The 23,895-nt window shown below is 35.5% G+C and overlaps 2 protein-coding genes across 11 annotated transcripts in view; one reads left to right on the top strand and one right to left on the bottom strand.

The window, feature by feature from the left end:
• Nucleotides 1-10,985, bottom strand: LOC106153184 (uncharacterized). Of its 5 annotated transcripts, none has more exons than XM_087003974.1 (16): nt 10,933-10,985; nt 9,555-9,634; nt 8,056-8,194; nt 6,728-6,815; nt 5,941-6,037; nt 5,627-5,746; nt 5,212-5,415; nt 4,791-4,909; nt 4,401-4,531; nt 3,938-4,136; nt 3,439-3,669; nt 2,834-3,185; nt 1,948-2,544; nt 1,259-1,336; nt 814-1,022; nt 1-472 (listed from the first exon to the last, which is right to left on the bottom strand). In XM_087003974.1, the coding sequence occupies exons 1-16, from the start codon at nt 10,983-10,985 to the stop codon at nt 323-325; spliced, it is 2,847 nt and encodes a 948-aa protein (XP_086860100.1). In that variant the 3' UTR covers nt 1-322. The 5 variants fall into 5 exon arrangements, with proteins under 5 accessions (XP_086860100.1, XP_013382475.2, XP_086860099.1 ...); XM_013527021.3 differs by having other exon boundaries at nt 1,948-2,547; nt 10,809-10,976; XM_087003973.1 differs by having other exon boundaries at nt 1,948-2,547; nt 10,933-10,975.
• LOC106153175 (uncharacterized) overlaps nt 10,879-23,895 on the top strand; it is a 24,468-nt gene continuing 11,451 nt past the window's right edge. Inside the window, exons 1-6 of one of the 6 annotated variants that reach the window (XM_087003964.1) lie at nt 10,879-11,021; nt 12,140-12,320; nt 19,948-20,057; nt 21,077-21,981; nt 22,999-23,154; nt 23,534-23,673. In XM_087003964.1, coding sequence (XP_086860090.1) covers nt 12,204-12,320; nt 19,948-20,057; nt 21,077-21,981; nt 22,999-23,154; nt 23,534-23,673 — 1,428 coding nt within the window. In that variant the 5' untranslated portion in view covers nt 10,879-11,021; nt 12,140-12,203. Of the gene's footprint in view, nt 11,022-11,087; nt 11,548-12,139; nt 12,321-14,898; nt 14,916-15,854; nt 16,001-17,604; nt 18,133-18,895; nt 19,041-19,947; nt 20,058-21,076; nt 21,982-22,998; nt 23,155-23,533; nt 23,674-23,895 lie in introns of those variants that run through there. The other 5 variants (XM_087003965.1, XM_087003960.1, XM_087003963.1 and 2 more) reach the window with 5 other exon arrangements.

Consider the following 23,895-nt stretch of genomic DNA (forward strand, 5'->3'; position numbering starts at 1 on the left):
TTTCTTTTGAAATCCACAAACATTTATTGCACATTTCTATTGTAACATACAGCTGACAGTTTGTAATACTTTGATTGAATATCAGAGCACCAAGTGTCATTTCAAACTTAAACATGTAGACACATCCCTTATAATAAGACATCAATTTGGTTGAGTACTCAAATTGAAAGTATCTGGAAACATATTCCAGTTTGATGTTCATCTGTTCATTCTTTATAAATTCTAACAACTGGCCATTTAAATCTAGTTGCTGAAACACCCTTGGATCACTCTAAGACAATATTCAGTTTATGAAATAAATATAAGTTATATGTGTTATAATCTACATGGTATAGTCCATCTCATCCAGGGTGAGCAGGGCATCCGCACTATATGTGCCAGTCTTCTGCTGCAGCATTCTGATTTGAACTTTGACCTCCAAGCAGATCTGTCTTTCTTCATGTACTTTTTGACACATTTCTTTATTTCTCATCTAAAAATGACAGAAGGTAATAATAATCAGGAACTGAGTTCAATCAAACAATCAGTTTGAACAGGTTAAAACAAAAAATAGACTAAACAAATAAGTAAATAAATAAACAAATATTGCACTGATAATTAACCATTTCTAAATTTATTACTTGATTAATCATCACCAAAATCTAATCATTTCTTCCTTGGGCCATTTATGACCTATCGTAAATATTTCATCAAAATGAATCCATTTCTTTTTGCATAATGCTGTACACAAACAAACAAATGGTAATGAAAACAGAGGTAATAACTGGGTTTTGGATTAAAATGATTAAATCATTTTGTTATCAAACCACAAACCTTGAGATGATCATTCTCCTGTATTAGCTGTTGTAACATCTCCTGGAGCTCCTCCTCATCCTCGCTGTCCGAGGAGCTGCTGTCGCTATCAGAACTGTAGTCATTGGTCTCTGCGGAGTCCTGTCGTAACTCTTCCAGCTCCTCGATCTCCTGCTGGAGACGCTCTATCTCTATCTGCTCTGTCTCAATCTTCTTCCTCAACTCATCACCTAAATTAAAAAAATTTTCCTTTGAATCTGAATGAAAGGTCTAACATGTTAAATCTGTTTTACACTGCTACTACTACTAAAAAAAAGACCACAATAAATCCTTGTATTCAGTAACAAAAAAATTAACCATGTCAGAGTGATAAAAAAAATTTACCACAGCACAATTTTCAATAATATTGATAACACTATAAGTAGTTTCAGAAAGTAATTTTTTTTATTTCCAAAAAAGATTTTACCTATTGCCAACAGTTCCTCTTCTTCCAACTGAAGAGCTCTTTCCTCTTCAAGTAGTTCTCTAATATCATCAGAAGCAGCTGAAATGAAAATTTAAAGCAAAACTTCATTGCTCTGATTTTCTTTTCAATTTTTTTTTTGTCATGTGCCCCTTTTAACGCAGAAATTAAGTTTAAAAGTTGGTTTAAATTTACAGCTTCAAATTTAGTCTACTTCACTTCAAGAAAAACTTTTAGTGATTGATCTAGATAAAATAAGTATTGGTCTGGTACATAAACAATCTCTTTCTTGTTATAAAAAAGATACAATACTATAATATAACATATTCAACGAAATAGTTTTCTATATATTTCTATATGGCATCTACCAAGACTATTAATAACTCATCTTAAAATATTACAGCAGTTCATGCCATGTGCATGAAGTAGACTGGTAGAATATATTGAGCAGTTGTATTGTACTAAGAGCACATTCAGAACAGTGGACTAACAGATCCGAGGATCAAATATGGGTAAAACAATTAAAAGTGTCAGTTAGTTTATCAAGAGAAATCTGGATGAGTGAGATATGTGTTTTACCCACCTCTTATTGGAGATGCATTTTGATTAAATGCAGGCATTTATAATTTTTCTCAATATGATAATTATTACAGGCAGGGGTATTGTCCGGATAGCCCTACCCATACATATACCTTCAAATTCTGCAAGGTAAGCAGACTGTGCTGTGATCCCAGAACTAGACCCTTCCACATGGAGGATGAGGTCTTCTTCTTCAGGCTCCAGTGCTGCCCTCTTGTGGATTTCTTTGGAATGATCCTTTTGGTCATGGAGAATAACAGGCTGCAGTAATGGCATGGCTGGTTTCGCTGCTGGTCCACCTTGTTTTTGTTTGTCTGTTTTGTCCTCAGGGGCTGGCACTGGTTTGGTGACCTCCACTGTCTTTTTGGCAACAACTGGTGCCGTTTTTGTTTCCTTGGCCACATCCTTTTCAGATGGCACTTCTTGCACAGTTTTTATACTAACCTTTTTAACCACTTTGGTTTCAGTCTTTAAAGCACTTCCTTTTTCTTGAATTTGCTTTGGTTCATTGCCATGAGTGATGTCCTTGGGAGCAACTACAGCCATCTGTGCTGGAGTAGTCTCACTAAAGGCAGCATTGTCCATGCCATGTATCTGTTCCAGCTCCACTTCAGATTCCGTCTTCTCCTCAGCATCAGGTGTGGAATCCATATCTTCCTTACTGACCTGTTCAGGAATGTCTGCCATCTGTTCTTTTTCAGTGGACACCACTTCTGAAGCAATAATATATACGAGGGAAAGATATTTGCATTTACTGACCAATAAGATTAGGTCTTCTATCATGCTCTGAGTAAATTTTTTAAAAAATGTATACTTTCAAATTAAAGAAAGGCCATCATTAACCCAATACCTCACTAATACCTGATATAACATGGGAAAGCAATTTAAGATGTGTTAAACATTATCTTTTACAACAGTTCCACAAATGTCTCTTCCAACAACACAGGTAGTCACAATCTAAAGGTCACTCAAAAAGGCTGCATGGTAAATGAACCTTACCTTTTACTTCCAAAGCTATCTCAGATTTCTGCAATTCCACTGACTCTTCTTCTTCTTCAGTATTATCCTGTGCAGTTTTCTGTTCACTGGGAGGTGTTTCTCCATGAGCTGCTGCTTCATCTTCTTCCACCTCAGGTACTTTTACCTCTTCCTTGGTTTCTGAGGGCTGTGGCATCTCCTTTAGTTCCTTTGCTTCAAGTTGAGGTCCCCTTTCCTGGGATTTTGGCACCTCCATTTTGGATTCCTGGAGAACCTCCATAGTCTTTGGTATTGATTCTGCTGACAATTTAACTTCCTTTTTCAGTTCTGCATCATTTTCTGCTTCTTTCACTTCCTGTCCTTTAGTAGGAACCTGTTGCATAAAAATAAAACAGCTTATTTCATCTTTTCTAACTGAATACAGTCCACTTACTGTAACTGAACTTATCCCTAATGGTTCATAAGCATATTGAGCACCATCATATTATACTTACTATAGACAATTTAACTTAAGTCTGAAACGGTTAAATTAAAAGTTTAAATAAAATATTGGCCTTCAAGGCCAATTCTGGTCTGAAGTTCATATAATAGGCGAAACATGCCCCTGGTTTCCCTATAGTCTTTACCTTGTCTTCAGGTTCTTCAGCAACAGGCACAGGGGCTGGTTTCTGCAGGTCCAGTTTCAGTTCAATATCCCCTGAGTCTGTTCTCTGGTGTGACTGAGGGGGCTGAGGGGCCTTGTGTTTCACATGGGAAGCTTTCTGCTGCTGTTGTTGTTGTTGTTGTTGTTGTGACACTCGCTCCTTGGTCTCCTTGGATGCAGCAATAGCCTCTGTGGCTTTGAGAGCATGCTTGAGCTGTGAGATAAGAAATCATCTTACGATAATCTTATTATCATACCTTAAAACAATATGTATAGCTCAAATGGTTAGTTATTTTCTTCCTATGGTTAGCTAATTAGAGTACCTGCTGAGATGAGCCATACAGAATCAAATTAACACGACTCGACTGTCAACAGGCATATATAGCATGCTGAGCAGATTTCTTCTTTTAACAAATCAGTTATTATCTTTTTATGTTCATGTAGCACTGATGGTTTACATGGTTGTAAAGGAATCAACTCACTTTCCTCTTCAGCTGGGTGACCACTCGCTGTACTTCCCAGAGCTGTTCCTCCTTGCCTGGATCACTCTTTTTCTTCAGATCTTTGTGCAGCTGTTCCAGTACAGACTCCTGTTTACGAAGCTCATCCTCTATCTGACCTGGGTCGTCCGGGAGCTCCAGAGACCAGCGGGAAGTTGCTGGCTTCAGTGGGGGGACATGTCTAGAAAGATGGGCAAGAATATGAGGCATATTTTAAATGAGGTGAGTTTTGGAATTTCAAAAAATACTATGGAATTTTCAGAAAATTTGAAAATGAAATAGCAGAGTTGCTTGTTTTGATGCTGAGTTCATAACATTAACACTAATTAAACTGTTCTTGAATCAAACAAGTATGTTCGGACATGTCACAATGCATCATATTGAATGAAAACTTTGGAAAAATTGCTGGTGTTTACAAACAGGATACAACAAACAAAATGCTCACTTCTTAATGACCACATCTCTGAATAGTTCCTTCCAGTGCAAAAACAACACATTGAGAACTCTGTGGCTGATCTTCATGGTGGGACTGAGAACTATGGACACGTTCTGCAGAGTCATTTTGTTGTCTTTTTCCTGCAATACAACAACAGATATGTTAGTCTCCTTTCTTTTTTGTTGTCATTAACTAGATAAAGTTTTACATTTTTAGTCAAAATTTCATTTTACAAATATTAAAAATAAGAATCACACTTTTATTTGGAAGCAATTTAGAATTCTTGATCTACATCTTGCTATGGGCACCTCTTCAAAATAAGGGGGAAATAGGCTTATTGTATTGTTGTTATTGTAATACAATCTGAAGTAAGAGCTCTCTATATGAGAAGTGCCTTACCCTCTGTATGACATGAGTCATGTGGACCATCATCCAGGACAACAGGAGTCGATTGCACTCTGGAAGTTCACTTATCAACTTCTTCAACCTTTCCACTTGCTGTTTGGGCTGCTTTATCACTAAAACAATCACAACACAACCATACACCAACATGGCCATGAGATGCATTACAGTTTTAAGTGAGGAGAGCAAAAATTGGAAATGTAACAATCTGCAGATTTTTTAAATCAAATTTTCTAAGTCAACTATGAATTTAACAGGTACTTGCTGACATATACAGGTTAGGTGTGCCGTATATCATCTTCAAGGAATATTAGTGGAAAAGTAAATGTAAATTAAGCAAAGATGCCTTAAACACAAACAATGAGTATCTTTGTACGGTATATTCAAATTATCTGGAAATAACTAAGTAAATTCTCACTGGAGGCCTCCTCAAACTTTGGCATATCTGCCGTAGTCAGAACTGGGTCTGGAAGCTCCCTCAGAAACTGTTTCAGCAAACTGGCAACAACATTTGGCTCATGTTCATGGAGGTAACTTGGCAGACCCTTGTTGTAGTTGTCCTTGAGGTGTTGGATCTTGGACTTCACCCCAGATATCCTGTAGATGCCCTCACAAGAAAGTCCTGTAGGAATGTAATGCAGAATTGTATTTTCTCTCCTCAACTACAGACATTTTTCAGCATATTTGATGAAAAAACAAGCAAACATAGTTGTTTCCCAAATATTTTATGTTCCAATGTAAGTAATCAGCATTAGTAAAATAACAATAATACTGAATAATTTGGTTTCTTTTCACAAGCCTTGGGTGAATTTTTATTTGTTTTCTGTGGTTACCATGTTCCTCAATGTAGTCTATACATTCTCTGAATATCACTGGCAGCTGGATGCCATCATGGGACTTGTTCCTCTCACATGCTACTTGAAGTGGGACTCCAAACACTGGCTTCAAGTCAGCTACAATGAAGAAATGTGCATAAGCCACGAAAAACCAAGGTTAGAGGGAGATTTTAACAAAATATAAAAAAAAACATATAAAGCCATGACTTATTCCTCAGTGAGACTTGATTGACATGAAAATACATTAGCCCCTTAATAAAATATTGCAACAAAAACCCTGCCAGCATTTAAATACATTAGAGCTAAATCACCTTCAGTTGTCTCCACAGCCTTTGGCTTTTTCCACAGTTCTAATTTCTTCAATTTTTTCTGTTCTTCTCTTTTCTTTTCCTTGTCCCTATCTTTATCCTTGAATAAATTACGAATGAAGAACATTTTACTTTCACTGCTAATCCTGCACCACTTTTGAGTCAGTTTAATGGTAAATTGCAGTCTTGGCAAATGATACAGACTAGAGGAAGTCTACTCCAAGCCCACAAAGTAGTATTGATTACCTGGACCTTCATACAATAGTAAGATAGCAAGAACCCTGTGACAAAATCAATGCCATCTATCCTGTGAAACTGAACTGGGGGCTCTTAATGCCTAGGTAACATTATTAAACTATCAGCTTACTAAGGATTCCCAGGAAATACATTATTACCATGAGAGAAAACAGTACTTATGAGGATCTCAACAAACCAAATGCTTCTATTGGGTTACAAAAATCATCAATCTCCTTACTTTAAATCAGATACTCAGATAAGTTCAGATACTCAGGATTTTGAAAGGAAAATATTGTTCGTCCAATTGGATTCAATTTAAAGAGTCTGATAATCTGTTTAAAGACAAAAAAATTGCACAAGAACATTGATTTGACATTTATTCTACCTTTACTCAAATGTACATCTACTTCACAATATTTAATACCATACCTTGGCTCACTAATACGTACTAAAAATAACCCCTAATAGTGAATAAACAATGGTTAAATCAATCTGAATAGAGCCGGCATATAAGATATATATGACATATATTTTCTTTGAGAAATGCAATTACCTTTTCTTTATCCTTGAACTTTTCTTTCTTTTCTTTCTTCGCAAATTTAAAGCTTGGTTTACTAAGTCTCTTTCCTTTAAATGGACTCCTAGTAGATATACAAAGTGAAATGTTTATACAGTAGTCACAAAAAAGTTGTAGTATGGAAAGAGGATCGCACAGTACTCTAACCTCCATCTTGTGAAGAGAATGGAAAGGACAAACTAGTGGACAATTAAACCTATGTTACATAAAAATCGCAACAATGTCCTTGTTTCATCAGACAAAATCACTATAGGTACCAGTGCTTCAGCATATATGGATGTTCCATCAATCAGAAAGTAGTAGCAGCTACAGAGTAATCCCTTGGATATAAGGGTCAAATATGACATGTGCCAAAATGAATTTTCTCTATTTTATGACTTTTATTGATTGTTTTCAATTTCTGCAATAGCCATGCAAAATCAATAATTACTCATTCAATTTTAAGGATACTGTAAGCATTTGCCAAAAATTCCTATTTACTTTCTTAGATTGGGATAACAGATAAATCTTCAGTGTTTAGTGACTAAATCAATTAACATTTACACTCGTGACATCATGACTGCGATTTTGGGTTAAAAATGGAAAAAATCAGTTTCTCAAATTTCTTCTTTACCTTACCACTGTTCCAACAGCAATTTAATGACACCCTTCCAGCATTTTTTCTTTAAAGCCTTAGTTCAGATTTTATCATTAAAAAAGGAAAAAAATGCCTTTGTTTAATGAAAATCTGTAATTAGGGGCTCATAACTCCATAACAAAAACATTTAACCAAAATGACAGCATGGGATTGAAGCCCATAAACTTGTGGTCAACTATCAAATTTTGATGACAAAAAATCTTGTCCAGGAAAGAAGTTATGCGCCATACCAATTGTTATCTCACCTCAAGATAGAAAGGTGGTAAATTGAAGATAAATGCTTTGAGTTGCCTATGCTTAAATGCATAGCAACAAGAAATATAAACACCAATATTTTATATTTGAGGGAATTTCTATTGCTTTAAATAAGCACAAAGCTAGATGTATTACTGAATAATTAGATGGAGATAAAAACTCATTTTCGGTATCTGGATGATAATAAAACCTGCAAGTACCCTTAAACCCATTCTATGATAGTACCATTCAATCAAAATAGGACCTACACCAACACGCACTCAGTATCATGCAGCATTATATATAGATACATGTATGACAGCTAAAAAGCTTAATTATCAAACAACTGGAAGACAGGATGCATGGTTCAACTTAAGGGTTAAATCATGAGAAGTTCAGAACATATGTATGCAAACGTCTGATTTAGGCTTACTTTGTATCTTCCACCATTAGCTCTTCCTCTGAATTGTCTTCTTCAAACATCTTATATCCTTTGTCTTTCTTCTCTTTCTTATCCTTCTTCTTGGCAAAGTCTTTCTTCTTACCTAGTTTGTCAGCATCGTCATCTGATGCTGAGAAATATTAAAAACAAATACAAACTGTGGCATTCTAACAAATTTGCAAACCAATAACCTATGGTTTAGAATTACTTGAATCAAATAACAGCTAACAAAATTCAAAAACATCATCTGTTTTTCCAAAACTAGGACACACCATTTCAAAACAACTTGATTTCAAACCACATTATTCATATACCTACAGGTCACCTATTTCCTACTTGAATATGGTCAGGTTCTTATAAACAAATCACTGCATGAAGGAGAACGTGATTTAGCCATTACATACAGTACAGCTAAAAAACAAAACCTCCAGTAAAAAAATAAATCAGCAATATCAGCCTGCCGAGCCCATACCTTTAACTGCAGCCATGGTTAAAAGAAAGCCCAACCTTAATCACTATATATGATGTAATGACAGTCTTAAGCATAAGTCTGACTGTTCATTTATTGTTCTGTGACATGCTACAGGGTATAACATAAATCAACATGTTTAATATGGCTGACAAAAACACTGTATGATTCAAATCTTATAATATATGTGTATGGCATTCAAGTTTAAACTAGTGTGTAAAAAATTACATTGTAGGGATTAATTAACCATTTTGTTAACACATACTAGAATACCCTCTATGTTTATACATAAATTTTATGAATAAAAATGCCATAACTCATAGTGGACTCCAGAAAGGTTTATATATAGACCATTAAATAAATAAATGTCTGAAAATAGCAACATTAGAGAGTGATCTTGTTATAATAAGACAAAAGCTAACACTGACCCACATTACTTCCTTATGAAAATTTAGAAATTTATTGAACTGTCTTTCACTACCTGTAGTCAATCCCTAGAGAGTACAGATGTTTATATACCAAATAACACATAAGGTATTTTCACATCAAGCATTCAATCTTAGCATTCCATGTGTAACAGTATGCTTTGAGAGATTAACAGTTTAATTATCATAATTAATATCCCCATTTTTAGGGAAGAGAACGACTAAAAGTCCCCCCCCCCCCCATCTTCAGCAGGGGCAATTTATATTGGTTATTTAGTACATACAGGTTTTTCAGTGGAAGCAGACCTTTGAAAGCCAGTTAAACTGCCAGTTTAGTTATTATATGGTAGAATCTCTCATAAAATACCGATGGAAAGACTTATCTATATCAACTGGCTATACTGAAAAAATTTAATGCATAATAATAATTATTATGATAACTTTTTTAGTTTGTCTTAAAAAATAAAATCATATAAGTTTCTGAATTATGACCACAACAAGGGACTTCATTCAATAATTATTGGATCTAAGTCCACCTCACCTGCCGAAAAAAAGATCCCAACTTTGTCTATTTAATTAAAAAAATCTTTTCTTACCTTGTTCAGGTTCCTGGGAACGTCCTTGAGTGGAATACAACCCAGGGAAGTCTTCTTTGTCGGGACTCTCAAAACTCATCCTAAAGATACAGGGGACACTACTGACACTGGTGATCATTTTCTTGGTCAAAATAAATAGCCACCGGGTGTGATGGAAAATTATTGTAATAATTACATTCCACAGTATCACTTTTGTGTAGAGTAAGTGACATGTTGGACTGATATATATATTTAGTGTTACCTTAATATACAAACTTTTATTGAATACTAATGGTATCTGTCATAACTCGTCTAAGGTGTAAAAAATTCAGGCACCAATGTGATGGTTAGGATAAATAATACCCAGAATTACAAAGTGACCACCAAAAATGAAGAAAAGAAAAGAATTAAAAAATAATAAATATTTGAAGCATAACATTGAATCAGAATTATCTGTGAATAATTGAATGCATAAAGAATATTTAAAATCCAAGCTTTTTAAATCCACAGGAAACTAGAATCCATGAGATCAATTTGCCAAGAGGTAGATTAGACATAAATCTCCAAAAGTAACAAACTGATTGAAAATATATTTCTAAACCAGAGAAATATGTGCAAACAGCATCTGCAACAGCGATTTAAATGAAAGGAAAAAACTGGGCTATCAAGATTCAGAGGGAATGAAACTTTAAAAAAATGCACCTTTAATTTGGTATAAAAAAGTAACATGTATTATTTTAAAGGTCCATGGGATGAGAAAACTCAGTTTTATAAAGACAAAAATCAAGCTATGGGATTAAATTTTATATCACTCCCCCCCTCCTCTCCTTTAATTATTTATTTATTTATTTTACAAAGCACTCCAGGTGCCTAAGAAGTGGATTCTCACGCCACAAATTTTGAATCTAATTCTCAATCAGCCTTCCTTAATGGTAGCACCTCTTTTTGAAGATGATCATGATCTTTTGCGAACGGGAGAAGTACCCGGTGAGTGTCAACATCTTCCAAAAAGATTTGATTTTTTTTTTTTTATTTCAGAAACAAGTTCATGTTCCCCTGCATCAAGCCAGTTCATGGCACGTCACATACAACTACGAGCTCTGACGCCATTTTAAACTTTCTTATTAATCTTGTGGCTATTTTTGTTCATTTTTTGAAACTCCCCAAAAGCCCTATTAACGCCAAGTTACATACATTTGAACCCAGTGCTTGAAGTAGTACATGTAATACTGCAGCAGAGCAGTCGAGTGCAATAAAAGATCAAGCCATTTTTACCTGTTAGTATTTCAGTGCAATCTTAATTAGTCGGATGGTTAACTGTCTCAAAAGTCTTCCTATATTTAGTAAATGTTATACACTATCAACAATAAAGCCACAAAAACGCGAAAAAACACCCTACGAGCATCTCCGCCCACGAACGGAAGAGTCCGTAAATCCATATTGATGTTGCATTGTGGGATTCCACAGAAGGCGGCATCTTCGAAGTAGGTCAGTATTGTTTTGTTACAGTTTTGGTGTTTCCCCCCGCTAGTTATATAGATATATATTTAGTTTTTGATTTTTTTATAAATAAGGAGCATGTGATTATTTATGTGAAGTGATGCGTTTCGTGCCTCTGTTTAGAGACAAAATCCTTATCCAAACTGGGGACAGCGTATTAATTTCATTCACCCACACAGTACATGTACATAGTCACAAAAGTTATTTTAAAACACGTATTAGTACTCGAAGTCAGTCAAGTTTTCATTCTGTCCACTTAAGCATTTGAGCACGACAATTTCTACTATATATCACTACGGCTACAGTCAGAACATCTAAAGACCTTTGACAAATGTCATGACCAAGGTCTGGTGAATCTGAATGCTTTGTAGAGTCTGAGGGGAAAACGCCTAACTCGACTGCGGACCGAACTCACTCACTGTTTGAATGCTCTACCGATGTGCTATTAAGCCTGGGTCCACCTCGGCCAGTAACTACACTTCTCCCCTCCAAATACCAGAGATGAGTTTGACTGGTATGAAAGCTAGCCATTTTGTATCTGCAGCAAGGGATTTTAAATTGTGATTTTTAACTAATAAAGTGAATTCTAACTATGGCATGAGCTTACCACCCCACACAAACTGCAGTGCTGTCACTGTTCACTCACTCTTTAGTTCTCAATTGATTTATGGACCTAGGTACTGTGCATTAACTCCATGGGGACTCTTGCTGAATGCAATCAGATTAACAGTTTAACACGCCTCCTCCTGGTGTTAAATAGATTACATAAAAGATGGTGATTATATGAGTACCTTAGACCCTATTCCCAGAGATTAGATCTATCCAACTAGATCAACCTAACTCCCTGGGGGTTCACGCTACATAGCTGTTAGCCGAGCAGGCACGAAAGTTAATTACCCCATTACAACTTGTAGTAGGCGGGACGGACATTTAAGCCAGATTATCTGACAGTAATCTAGTGAGACTCCCCTATGGGAATGCGTCCTTAGAAACAAGTTGAGGCGTGTCAGTCTGCTAATCTCGTTACATTCAGCGAGAGTCCCAGTACAGAGAAGCAATAGCTATGTGATAAATTCATTGTGAACAGATCTTTACTCTGCTTACAGATGCCTGGTAAGAGATATCCAATTTAGCCCTTATAAGCATCAGAGTGGTCACTAGTTGACCACTATGGACACAGGCTTGACCATGATGAACCCAGGGGCAAGCATGCACTTTGATGGTCAAGCACTGCAAGACAGAGAGGAAGCAGAATATCAAAAGGAAGAGATGGAAAAACAAAATGAGGTATAATTTCTCATGTCATGTCACTGGTTTATTAGTTGAAGTTTAGTTTTCCCAATGCAGCCTTATACTTTGCCTTGCAGACACACATTTTATATAGATAGTCATTCTGCCATTATTTCTCCATGTGGTGCCATACTGTAACATAAAAAATAGAATTATAAATGTGTTTTGCTGAGGCTCTTAAGGAAAGGCCAGATTACCTTAAACCCTATTATGTAAAAGTATTCTCCTTTATGTTTCCCTTTTCCAAATTAAAGAAAGCACTTGAAATTCTTGCCTTTATGCATTTATGACTTGGGTTTTACACCTTCTACCATACATATATTGGTATTGCTGGAATTGATTTCCAAAAGAAGTCCAAAAAGTGCAAAGTTACTTGTTCCGTGGTCTCTCAAGAGAGGTTGCTGTAGGTGGGTAAGTTGAAAGTAAATTGTTATGTCAGTTTAATTTGTTGGCATCGGTGTATGTGCATGTGCGTGCATGTGTGAATGCTATATTAGAACTGCATGCAGACTTTCAAATAATGTAAAGCAGGAAAGAGGTAAGTTTGGTTATGTTTTCCTCATGGCTTATTGAAATATATTTTCTTCAGTTATATTCCAGCTAGGCATGTTGATTATGTAGAAATCCCAAGTATGCTCTTATGAAAGGTCATCATTTTAATACAAAGTATAGTTATGTTGTGTGTTATCATATTTATGATAAAGTAGTGACTTACATTGTGGTAGATAGTACCATTTATCTACTGAATGTGCCTGAGCACAATTATTCTGTGCCAGCTCACCTAACACAATGACATGTCCATTACTCATTGACACTGGTTAATAACCTTTTCTGTTACTCTTAAATATTAGAACTGCTTTATCATTGCCATAGAAATCACATATATTATGTGTAGTAACAGGGATCAGCCTTTGGCAAACAGCAACATGCGTAATGAGAGACTTAATATATTTTACCTTAGGATTAGTATATTTGAAGTATTACAGTGGTTGTTTGTAATGTGAAAACCAAGTACCTACTTAAGTGTGTGTTCTAGGTATCTAATTTTAAGTGTAAGATTGATTTTTTAGAAAATTTAGATAAATATTAGGATTTACCTATTGTAAATTCTCTTTCCTTTAAGTTTTGGAATTACTCCACAATGAAAAACTGAATTTTTATTCTAAGTGAATATGCAAGGAGTGAATATAATCTAGTGAAATAAAGTTGTGTTCTAACTAGATAGGGTAATGCTTTGTAAGATCATTTAACTATGTAGCTTTTTCTTCATGGCAAAAATGTTGAAAATGCCCCCTTTGAGAGATGGCAAACAGTATGGGTCAGATATTTGTTTTTTTTTTTTATGTTGTATTGTAACTGCTATTGAGAAAATTGGATATTGAGGAAAATATTTGTATGTATCCAAGTAAGTCTAGGTAATGGCTGTGCAGTTTGAAAGGAGAACAATCCAATGAAAAAAAAGTTTTCTTTGTTGCTGAATATGGACTGATCTTAGAACATGCATAGATAAATGTTTTCCTGTTTTTATTAATGTTTAATAGTCCAAATGTATATTGGACTTGTAATAGGTATTTACAAATTGTTCGTTTCTGAAAGGCCTCTTTTATTGTTTTTATTTTTGTTTTTTATTTCTTCCTTTTATTATTGTGCACCATATAAACTTTTTAAAAGTGAAGCATTTCAAGTACTTTTAAGCTTTCAATGTTTATCTGAAATTTTTTTATCAGAAAAAAATTTATCAACAGTAAACATAAAGTTGGGTTGGAAATTGCCATTGACCTTTTAGCTTACAGATAGTAAATACACCACTTCATTAGTGTTATTGGAAAATAAAGATGATTTATATGTCGAGTGAGGAATTTTCATTGACCTTTTCATCAATATTTGTGCTAGGTCTGGATTCTTTGGATCCTTATATTAAAAAAGCTAAGATGATTTATATCTTGTTTCGGTGGGTCACAGATTTTGTTATTCTCCATCAGTTTATTATTCTGTTTACAAAGGTAACCCTGGCTTAAGAGCTTTATAAGGGCAGTCATAAAGGAACCGTTATTAACGCTGTCATCTCAGCAACGACAGAACTCGTTAATTTCCCTTTTGTGTGCAGAGTCCAGGTGCAGTACATCTGATATACAGATTTTTAATAATGTTATCATTTGTTTTTACCCTAGTTGCTGCTCTAGACTATTTGAGGTGGGGACAAACTCACGATTCCTTTTTGTCATAGCTGTGTGTATAAACAAAACTTTTGTGTTTCGGATTGGCTTATCATTTGTTGTTTTCTTAAGTAGCCCCAACAGCTGCCAAAAGACCAGTTATAATGACTAACATCATTACACTAGATGTGATTAGGGCTGATGACAATTCCTATCCCGTCTCATTTACCAGTGACGATGTGCTCATTTTTATGATGGTGGAATGCCAATTGATAATCAGCTCACACAGTGGGGATGTCACATGAAGTATGCAGCGTGCTACTTTATTGCATTGTGATGGGCATGCTGTGTTGGGAAGGAGAGCAGCAGACATTTAATGTGTTTATTGCTGTAGTTTGTCTGTGGTATCTCAGCAACATTAGCTCCACCCCTGTGGGTAAGTGGGATTACGACCATATTACACTATGGGGGGGGGGGGGGGGGGGGTGCTGTGGGGTTGCTTGTGGGTACCCATTGTGGTATACTGATTAGACAGTTATAATTGTTAAACTTTGATCATATAAGAAATTATAATATATTTTTAAGTGAATGATTTGACTGAATATTTAGTGCAGTACTGATTAAAAGTATAAATGCCAAATCAAGAAAGACAGGCTAAGGAATTGTACTACTTGTATATATTTGTTGTATAGATTACATGGTAGAGATTATATGTTAGTACATAAGTTTCAGTCATATCCTTGTAAAAAATACTAGAACCAGGTAATGAGTTTATAAATACATAAATGAATAAAAAATAGATAAGTCAATAAGTAGGGATGTCCTTCTGAAAAATATTTTCTAATGCTAGTATGGATAGTGCTTTAGCAGTGGATATTTGGATAACAGCCATGATTATCACAGATTTGGTCAAAAACTTAACAGTGGTGATTAAAAAGACAACCTCACTGTTACAGTTCAGAATCATGATTAAATGCCTAGATTGTTTCATTAGAATAAAGTCTTCACTGAGATTTAAGACAAGGAAAACAGGCATTTGATCAGATTATTATGCATTCCTTCCATCCACTGTAAAGATAATGACCATCATTTGTTGTTAGAATCTGAAATTATACACAGGTATTGCTGGCCAAATATTCCTTTCCTCTACATGGCATTCTTGTCACAGTTGTAGACCCTAACCTAAGGAGTTAGTGAGCGCCAACCTTTATACTGCCTAGGGGGGAGGACTGACTAAGGAATTAGTGGGAGCGCTGCCCCTTGGTTCTGATTGGTTAGTTCTTGTGCCAAGGACAAACCACTGGTAAATGATATTTGGCACACATAATAACTTTTCACCAATGAGATTAAATATTCTATGTATTAATGAAAACTAAGACAGGTCAAGAAGTAAACCTGGGGTTATTTATTGCATGGGTTAGTGAGTTTTTCTTCTAATTATGGGGAGAGATCCAGTCATGTCAACCAAGAATCTATCGTATATGCAATGTCAACTTTTAATTGAGGACAGATCCATACAAGGTAAAATTTTTTATTTATCTTCTGTCTTATATTTTCCTATATGTTTAATGACATTTTTTAATTCATTTTTTCATTATTTTTGTCTCTATGATTTGACATTTTGTAGGAAAAAAGAAAACTGTTTTGTTGAAGTTTTTTTTGTTTTTGTTTTTGTTTTTTTTTTGTGCCACCATTTCTAAAGTTGTCAAGTTTATATTTTTACACATATTTGGTACTTAAAATGAAACATCACAAAAAAAAAAAATAGTAGTCACTACTGCTACTTAGATTTTGAATGCATTTATAATGGAGAAATTGCTGTTAATCTGACAGGTAAATGAACAGAGGGCTAAGGTGTAACAAAACAAATAGTTACATCTATCCTGTAAACATAATGGTTACTATTCTCTTTGTTAACATTGTTTGAAATACACGGTCAAAGCTGTAAATCACAGATAAAGAAACTTAACATTTTGTCCTGAAAATAACAACTCCGTGTTACATAAAACAAATAACTGTGCTGAGATTGAAAAGAGAAAGGAGCGGTTCCAGTTTATTAATACCTGATTAAACAATGCTTATCTTTTGTGCATTTATTATTGTAAATTTTCTTCGATAACCGTATGCATATTAACTGTTTTCTCATTTACCAGTGTTCTTTGCCTAGTTAAATGTTGATGTTGATACTTAAGATAGTGAAAAAATGATCATTTTCAATTGCCAACATATTTTATTTAGCTAAGTGTTGAATTCTTTTGAATTTTGAAAAACAAAATCTGAGTCTTGAAAGATTTGCAGGAAATAAAGAATTCACCCAAAAAATTTTAAACTAAAAGTTGACCAAAATTCTGAAAAACTTCTCTCAAAATGTGCAAATTGTTGAATCTTAACCATTTGTTTCACTCAAAAAGTTCTGCTTCTATGAAAATAACATGTAGCAAGGCGCATTTTTGGTCTATTCCATTATAACAATACAAAGTTATTATCTTAGCCTATTACAGAATAATTTTATTTCATCAAGTTCAAGAAAAATCATCAAATGGGTTAGCTTATTGCAGCCTGGTCACCCCCTGCACGGACGGTGTTGAATACCAAATGTGCGCTTACTCTGCCCCCTACGCGCGATGCTCTTACATGCAGGTGGTGGGCCGCGCAACGGGGGATCCCTGACACTATTATATGGCATACAAAAAGGAAGGTGGCCTGTAGTAAATAAACTAACATTCCAAAGTTAAGTGGTTCAATGGGTTCTTAGCTAGTTAACACTACACATGAGTAGGCTTCAATGCTGTACAATGATTTAATAACAATATCAGGGTGTTTTTGTTAAAGAAAATATCGCCTATGACTTGTACAGTTCTAGTGGTACCCTTTCTATTTTAGTTTTGTGAAATATTTAGATTGGAAACAGATCATATTTGTATTTTTCAAGGGGCAATATTTAGATTACCTATGCACAGAGGAATTATAGTGTTTGATTGTTTACAGCGTAACCTATGTTACCACTTATGATAAGCAAATTAAGACCAGTAAAATCCAAATTTAAACTAGAAAACAAAGAGAAAAAGTGTGGTTTTTGGGAGGATGATTGCATAACCTTTTACCTGCAATGACATAACCTTTGAGGTGCTAAAGAACCACAAGGTCCTCCGACAAGGGGATTTACACCTATTGTTTTGCAAATGTAACAATAACTTGGTAATAATATTCCCCAAACTGGCCAATCAAATGTTAAATAGAGAGTTCAGATCAATTGGCCACGCATCATGGAAAAGGGCACCGGACCTCATAAGTAATAGATTTATTAACATGGTCATTTAGATGGAAAGAAAAGGCACTGAGAAATGGATTATTGCAGGTTACGTCTAGGTGTGGCAGGGATAATAATGGAATAAAAAGAAGCACTGGAAAGGTTGCAGAGTGGGAATACTTAACATAGGGCATTGTTCAGGTGCAAGTTGTAAACATTTAACGGAAGGCGGCAAGTTGTGGCTTAGAGAACTTGGATATTCAGTTTATGGAGGAGACTGTGACGAAGATTAATTTTAGCCAGTGAATTGAATTACAGTATTGGATAAATCTTTATACTTAAGGATAAAACTTTATGTTGATAAGATTTTCGGCTGATCTGGGTTACGTATTGCAGAATGGATGTAAGTTAAACTAAGTTAATCTTTCAATTTAAGTTGTGAATAATGATGTTTCTTAAAATCAAGTAAAACACATGAGTCCAAATTTTTTTGTATATATGTGTTTGGTACATCATTTTATTTTTAATGATTTTATGTTTTTTTTTCTTTTTGCCATCTTCACCTTTGATGCTTTAAATGATATGTTTACAAGCTTTTTATCTTACTATACAATCTTACTACGTGACAATACATAATGAAAAGGGGACAAATAAATTAAGTTTGGTGACAGTTAGAATTAATACCATGTAACCTTGGGTTGACCTGAGGATTTTTCAGGGTAGCTACAATAAGATGTAAGAATTAATCTTCTAGGGGGAAACTTGTGACTTTGCAATGTTGTTTGACTATTAGCACATTATATCAAGGTGGTCGCAGCTTAAGTAACATTACCTTCTTAATCTTACGGATGATGATGAAATCAGTCTGATCAAGGACTGCCTGAATAAGGCTTAATGATATCTAAAGATAGCAAAGCTAAATAAGTATTAGCAAACTTTGATTTGAAGCAATCTAGGGGTATAACTGACACAAAGTGATGGTCACATTTAGGGGCATAATGTTTCTTGGTTTATTTAGCAAAGAAATAGTTGGAGTAATGATAAAGGCAAAGACCACCATAAGCTTAGAAAAAAATGGTTTCAGAATTACTTAACAAACAGGGAAGCAATGTGGAAGCAATTATAATTCACATAGTTTTAGGAGTATTTTGCCCTCTTTAATTCAGTGCTGTATCAATGACTTGTGCGTTGGCATCTGGCATGGCATCCATGCCCGTGCCATCATGGGATGATCCCAGCAAGGTGTCCGAAACTCTAGAAATCATGGAGTCCATAGAAGAGGTGAAAGACATTGAGAATATGCTGGTCCAGGTGAGATTATCCAAACTGTTTTCGCTTTCTCCTCTTACCTGTTTATCTGTTTATTTTGTATAAAAGTGTGTGAAAGGGTGTGATGGGGAGGGCTATGTGAGGATATGCCTGTGTCATTATGCCTGTGTTGTTTTGTTATTATTTTCTCGCAGCTGGGAGTTTAAGGTGAGTGTGTGATTGAAAAACATCAATATAAATTACAATGGAAATATGTTATTATGATTATAAGAGAAATTACAGCACGTACACCACACAGAGTAAGATACAAAACAGAAAACTAAACATCTTGACATGAAGTCCTTTTTTTATCCTTTCTGTAGTGATTTAACAGAAGACTAGCAGACAGCAGAAATGCTAACATTTTTTTTTTATGCTGTACCTTAGATAAATAGTATTGAGGTGAATATAATAAAAGAGATATTACACTGTATTTGTTCCTGTAATTGTTTTTCCTGCCATAATTTTTCCCACCATAAAATTATTCATATTACATGAAAAGGGTTGAGTAGGGGGGTAGGTAAATTTGTAGAAATGTAGTTTCAAAAACTCTTGTATGAAATAGTTTTTCTGGTACTGAAGGGAATGGTACTATACAAATGTATGTGTATGAATAAAAACTCTTACCTAAATTGTAGCCTTGATCCCTCACTTTGCCAACAGCAACTGAAAAAAATGTCTTTTATTTTCATTGTTCATCATGTCAACTCATTAAACAAGAACATTATGAAATAATGTTGACATCTTATGAGGTGACAGGACAGTTTGATAACTAAATGGACTGCATCAGTTACTGTATCCTTCATATTTTTATATTATAGATATTATGTCCTATGAATTTGTTCTTTTGTTAATTGTCTTAATGTAATTCAGGTCATGTTTTACATGTTTTAATAAATTACGTTTCCAGTTGCGCGAGCTGCTGACCAATGCTTTTGATGATCTTCTTGATGAAGATGACAATACATCTCTCTCCTCAGAACTATCTCATGACTCAGGGGCACACTCAGAGGAGAAAGGGTAAGCAAAAATATAGTTACTTAAAAATATTTCATTCTGCATGTGCCTTTATTGTCAGCTGTTAGCTTTATTCTGTTCGCAGCTGTATAGAAGTTGGAGAAAAGCTATGTTTTGTTTTTTGCAGGGAAAAGGTACAGGAATGACAAAATTATTTTCTCATTTTTGTTAATTTTTTTAGCTGATTGGTTACTTAGTATTTATCTTATGTCTGGTAATCAGAGTGACAGGTGTTTGCAGATAGGACTAAGCCACTGTAGCTGACCCCCACCAGGACTCTGCTCTATACGTCACACATTATTTGAGAATTACACACAGTTGCATTCAGAAGAATGTACATTATATAACTATAATTTTCTGATTTTTGATCCAAATAAAGGAAATTATCCGAGAACTGTGTCACATTGAATGTTGTGGTTTGGGGGTATTTATTTATTCAGTGCATTGTTCTAAGGTAACACAGGTGTGCCTTGGAATATATTGGTCACCAGCTAGGGGCAGTTATACAATACAGCATCATGGATATTTAAGACAAGCCTTGTTCACTGGGACAAGACCTTTCCTCAGGTGTAAACATACAATTTGATACAATAAAACTGGTTTTATAATGTCAATTGAATTATTTCAAATTTAAATGAAGTGATTTCATAAGTGAGTTAATTATATAATACAGTGGAAGAAGTATGGGGCATAATATTTCTTAGACTTCTGGCTCTATGGGACACCAGGGTCTGACAGTCTACTGGCCTAAAGCAGGAATAGTGGCCAGTAACTGAACAGATTTACAAAATTTTAATGTCCTGGCATTAATGGAACATTTCATTATAAACTTTTGTCATACTGGCAACTTTTTATTTTAAGCCTTTAAGTGGCTTTTTTTCTGTAAAGTTATCCATTTTTTCATTTATTAGGGACCCAATCCCTCCTGTGAGATTATCATGAGATCCTGATATATGTTTGATCCCATTTCAGCAGAGTTGTTATGTCCATTTCATATACCTATTGTTTTCTTTCTCCTATAGCCGACGCACAAATGGCCACTGGAAGCCTCCTGTGACTTGGGATGATATAAACCACCATGGTGGTGCCTACCCTACCTCCACCCCCATGACTCACAACCCCCCTCCCCTGACCACGCCCGGCCCTGGGCTGACCCACCAGCTGAAGCAGGTCTATGATATGCTGGCACACAATGGTGGACCACAACAGCCAGGGGATTATGATGACCAGCAGTGGGAACATGTAAACGGGGGTCAGGTTAATGGTTGGGATGGGCACAATGACCATGGGAACCAAGTAAATAGTGGTCACCCAGATGATTGGGATGGACAAGAAGACCAAGAAGACCATGTGAATGGTGGTCAACCAGATGATTGGGATGATCAAGATGACCACCAGGACTATGATGGTGGTCATGAGGACTTACAGGAGAGAGGGCAGGGAGAAGGTGGCAATGAACCCCCAGATAATGGCGGATACCTTCAACATCCAAATGGACTCCACCAGGATGGATATCTCCATCATATCCCTAATGGATATCATCCTGCCTATCATGGCACCCACCACCCACACCCACACCCACATCAGCAAGACTATCCCAGGCTATATCACCACACAGAGGGCTACTACATACCAAACTATGGCCCTAACCCTCAGCCATACAACAGTGACCCATATAGCCCAGAGAGGAGGGCCAGTGGGAGTGGCCCACCCAATGGAATGGTTGGGTCAGGAGAACATCCCAGGAGGGGCAGCCTGCCAGTCTATGGCCTGGACACGCCTGGACGTACGTCCAGACATGACAAAACTTCCCCTCAGGAACTCATGGATGGGTATAAAGTCCAGTTCATGGGGAGGAAGGTGCCCGAGACCATGACTGAACATGAGGAAAAACATGACAATATTCAGCAGGCTTTTATGGAACAAGGTATGTCAAACAATTAAATGGGATGCCTAGATATATGTTATTTTCATTGCTACTTCATTGATAAAATATATTTCTTTTGAATTGTTTTGATTTGAAGAATATTTTTCTGCTAAAAATAGAGAACTAATGGGGATAGAGTAACTCAAGGTGGAAGAAGCCTGACCATTTATTCTGTACTTCTTGTGACAACAACCAGATTACTGTGAAGTGCTTTGGTAGTAAGGTTTCCTTATACAGGATCAATCTATCAATCTGCTCATAGGCTTCTTGGTGAGGTTTTCTCTTTGTATTGTGTTAAATATGTGTCATATCCATCTTTTGACTGGCATTTAATTGGATCAGTAGATTAGCTTTTGAATAACTGCCTTTGATGTCAGTGTTAAAACTCTTTTAAGAGATTGAAGATCTCTTCTGGTTTTGATAAAAAGTAAAGTACATCAGTGTTAGTTCAAGATCTAACAAGAAACTTTTTTTCTTTCCTTATTTAAATCAATATTGATAACAGTCTGACCTCAAAATACCGGAAAGAATCACTTATACATTAAAATATACTTTAGGAATATAATTTATAAGCAGCTAACAGTATTTTTTTGCTCCTGAGGATGTGTCGCAATGTAAAAATAAAATGGTGACTGAGAAACCTGCTTAATAAATTAAATGCCTGTATTAAAAATTATAAAATTATATTATAGAAACATTGGAGTACAAAGTGTCATTAACAAGGTTTTTGTGTAAATTGTCAATTTAATGATTATTTTCTATATTGATATTTTCAGATAATTTTTTTTTACTTCCTATATGTAAAAATGCTTGGACAGTTGCTGGGTTTTATTTGATTTTGCTAAACAGCATTTCATTGGGGGTTATGGGAGAGGTAGAATCTTCCGTCTTTTATTCAAATGGCAATGTTTCTCATTGGAATACATTTAAATAACATTCTGACTCTTCTGTCAACTACCTTGATAGCTGAACCCACATTCCATTTTCTCCAAACATGTTATTTTATTCACCCACCAGGTGGCAGCACAGAGCACCGTCAGCATGCCCAGCTCCAGATCCTGTACAAGGCACGGGGCCGACAGCTGGACCAGCTCCAGCAGGACTATGCTGTGTTGAAAGAGGACACGGCCAGGGAGATGCGGGTTCTGAAACACCAGCTGGCTCTGGCTCAAGGTAACTCTCTGGGTATGAAATCCTGAATTATGACAATGATAAATATAATGTTGATAGAAATGTGAACTTTAAGTTTGTGCATTTTTCTCAGGGATTGTTTTGTATAAAGTAGAGATTGAAACTTGTTGTTTAAAACAAACCATCTAATATTACTAGTTTAACACCATGTGAGAAGGTTCAAGGCGCTTACACACTATTAAACTGAAGACTTAATAATAGTGAGAAAAGTTCTTTGATTAAAAGGTGAAAATTTCCCTACACATTATTTATGGTTCATAAGGTTGTTCCTACATTTTAATATCCCTTTTTCATATCATGCCCCATGACTTCCTTTTTGAGTCTTTTTATGAAGTGTAATATTTGTGTGCCCTTCTCCTAGGTGAGAGGGATGGTATGTCTGAGAGTTTACAGCAGGTCAACCAGCTCCTCCAGGATGCCCAGGAAGAGAACACAGCACTGAAGGGGAGAATAGCTGCTATGGAGAAGGAACTGGACGCAGTGAAACAGGCCAAAGAAGAGGTGAGTTAGATTTAATAAAATGGTTGTTTGATGAAGTTTCTGCCAATATAGGTCACCATGTATTAAAGGCTTTGGTTCAGCTTCTGCATAGTCCATTGGGAAAGTAAAAAATCTTAATTTTATGAAAATTCAATTATTTGTTCAGCATTTTGAAATGGCTAATTGACATGATTTAAGTATAAAGCCATTATGTTGGGGTACATTGGCTGGATTGATTTAGGA

The sequence above is a fragment of the Lingula anatina genome, chromosome 2 (genome assembly GCF_051362555.1).
Source record: "Lingula anatina isolate TDL-2025a chromosome 2, LinAna3.0, whole genome shotgun sequence".
In the NCBI taxonomy this organism is placed as follows: Eukaryota; Metazoa; Brachiopoda; class Lingulata; order Lingulida; family Lingulidae; genus Lingula; species Lingula anatina.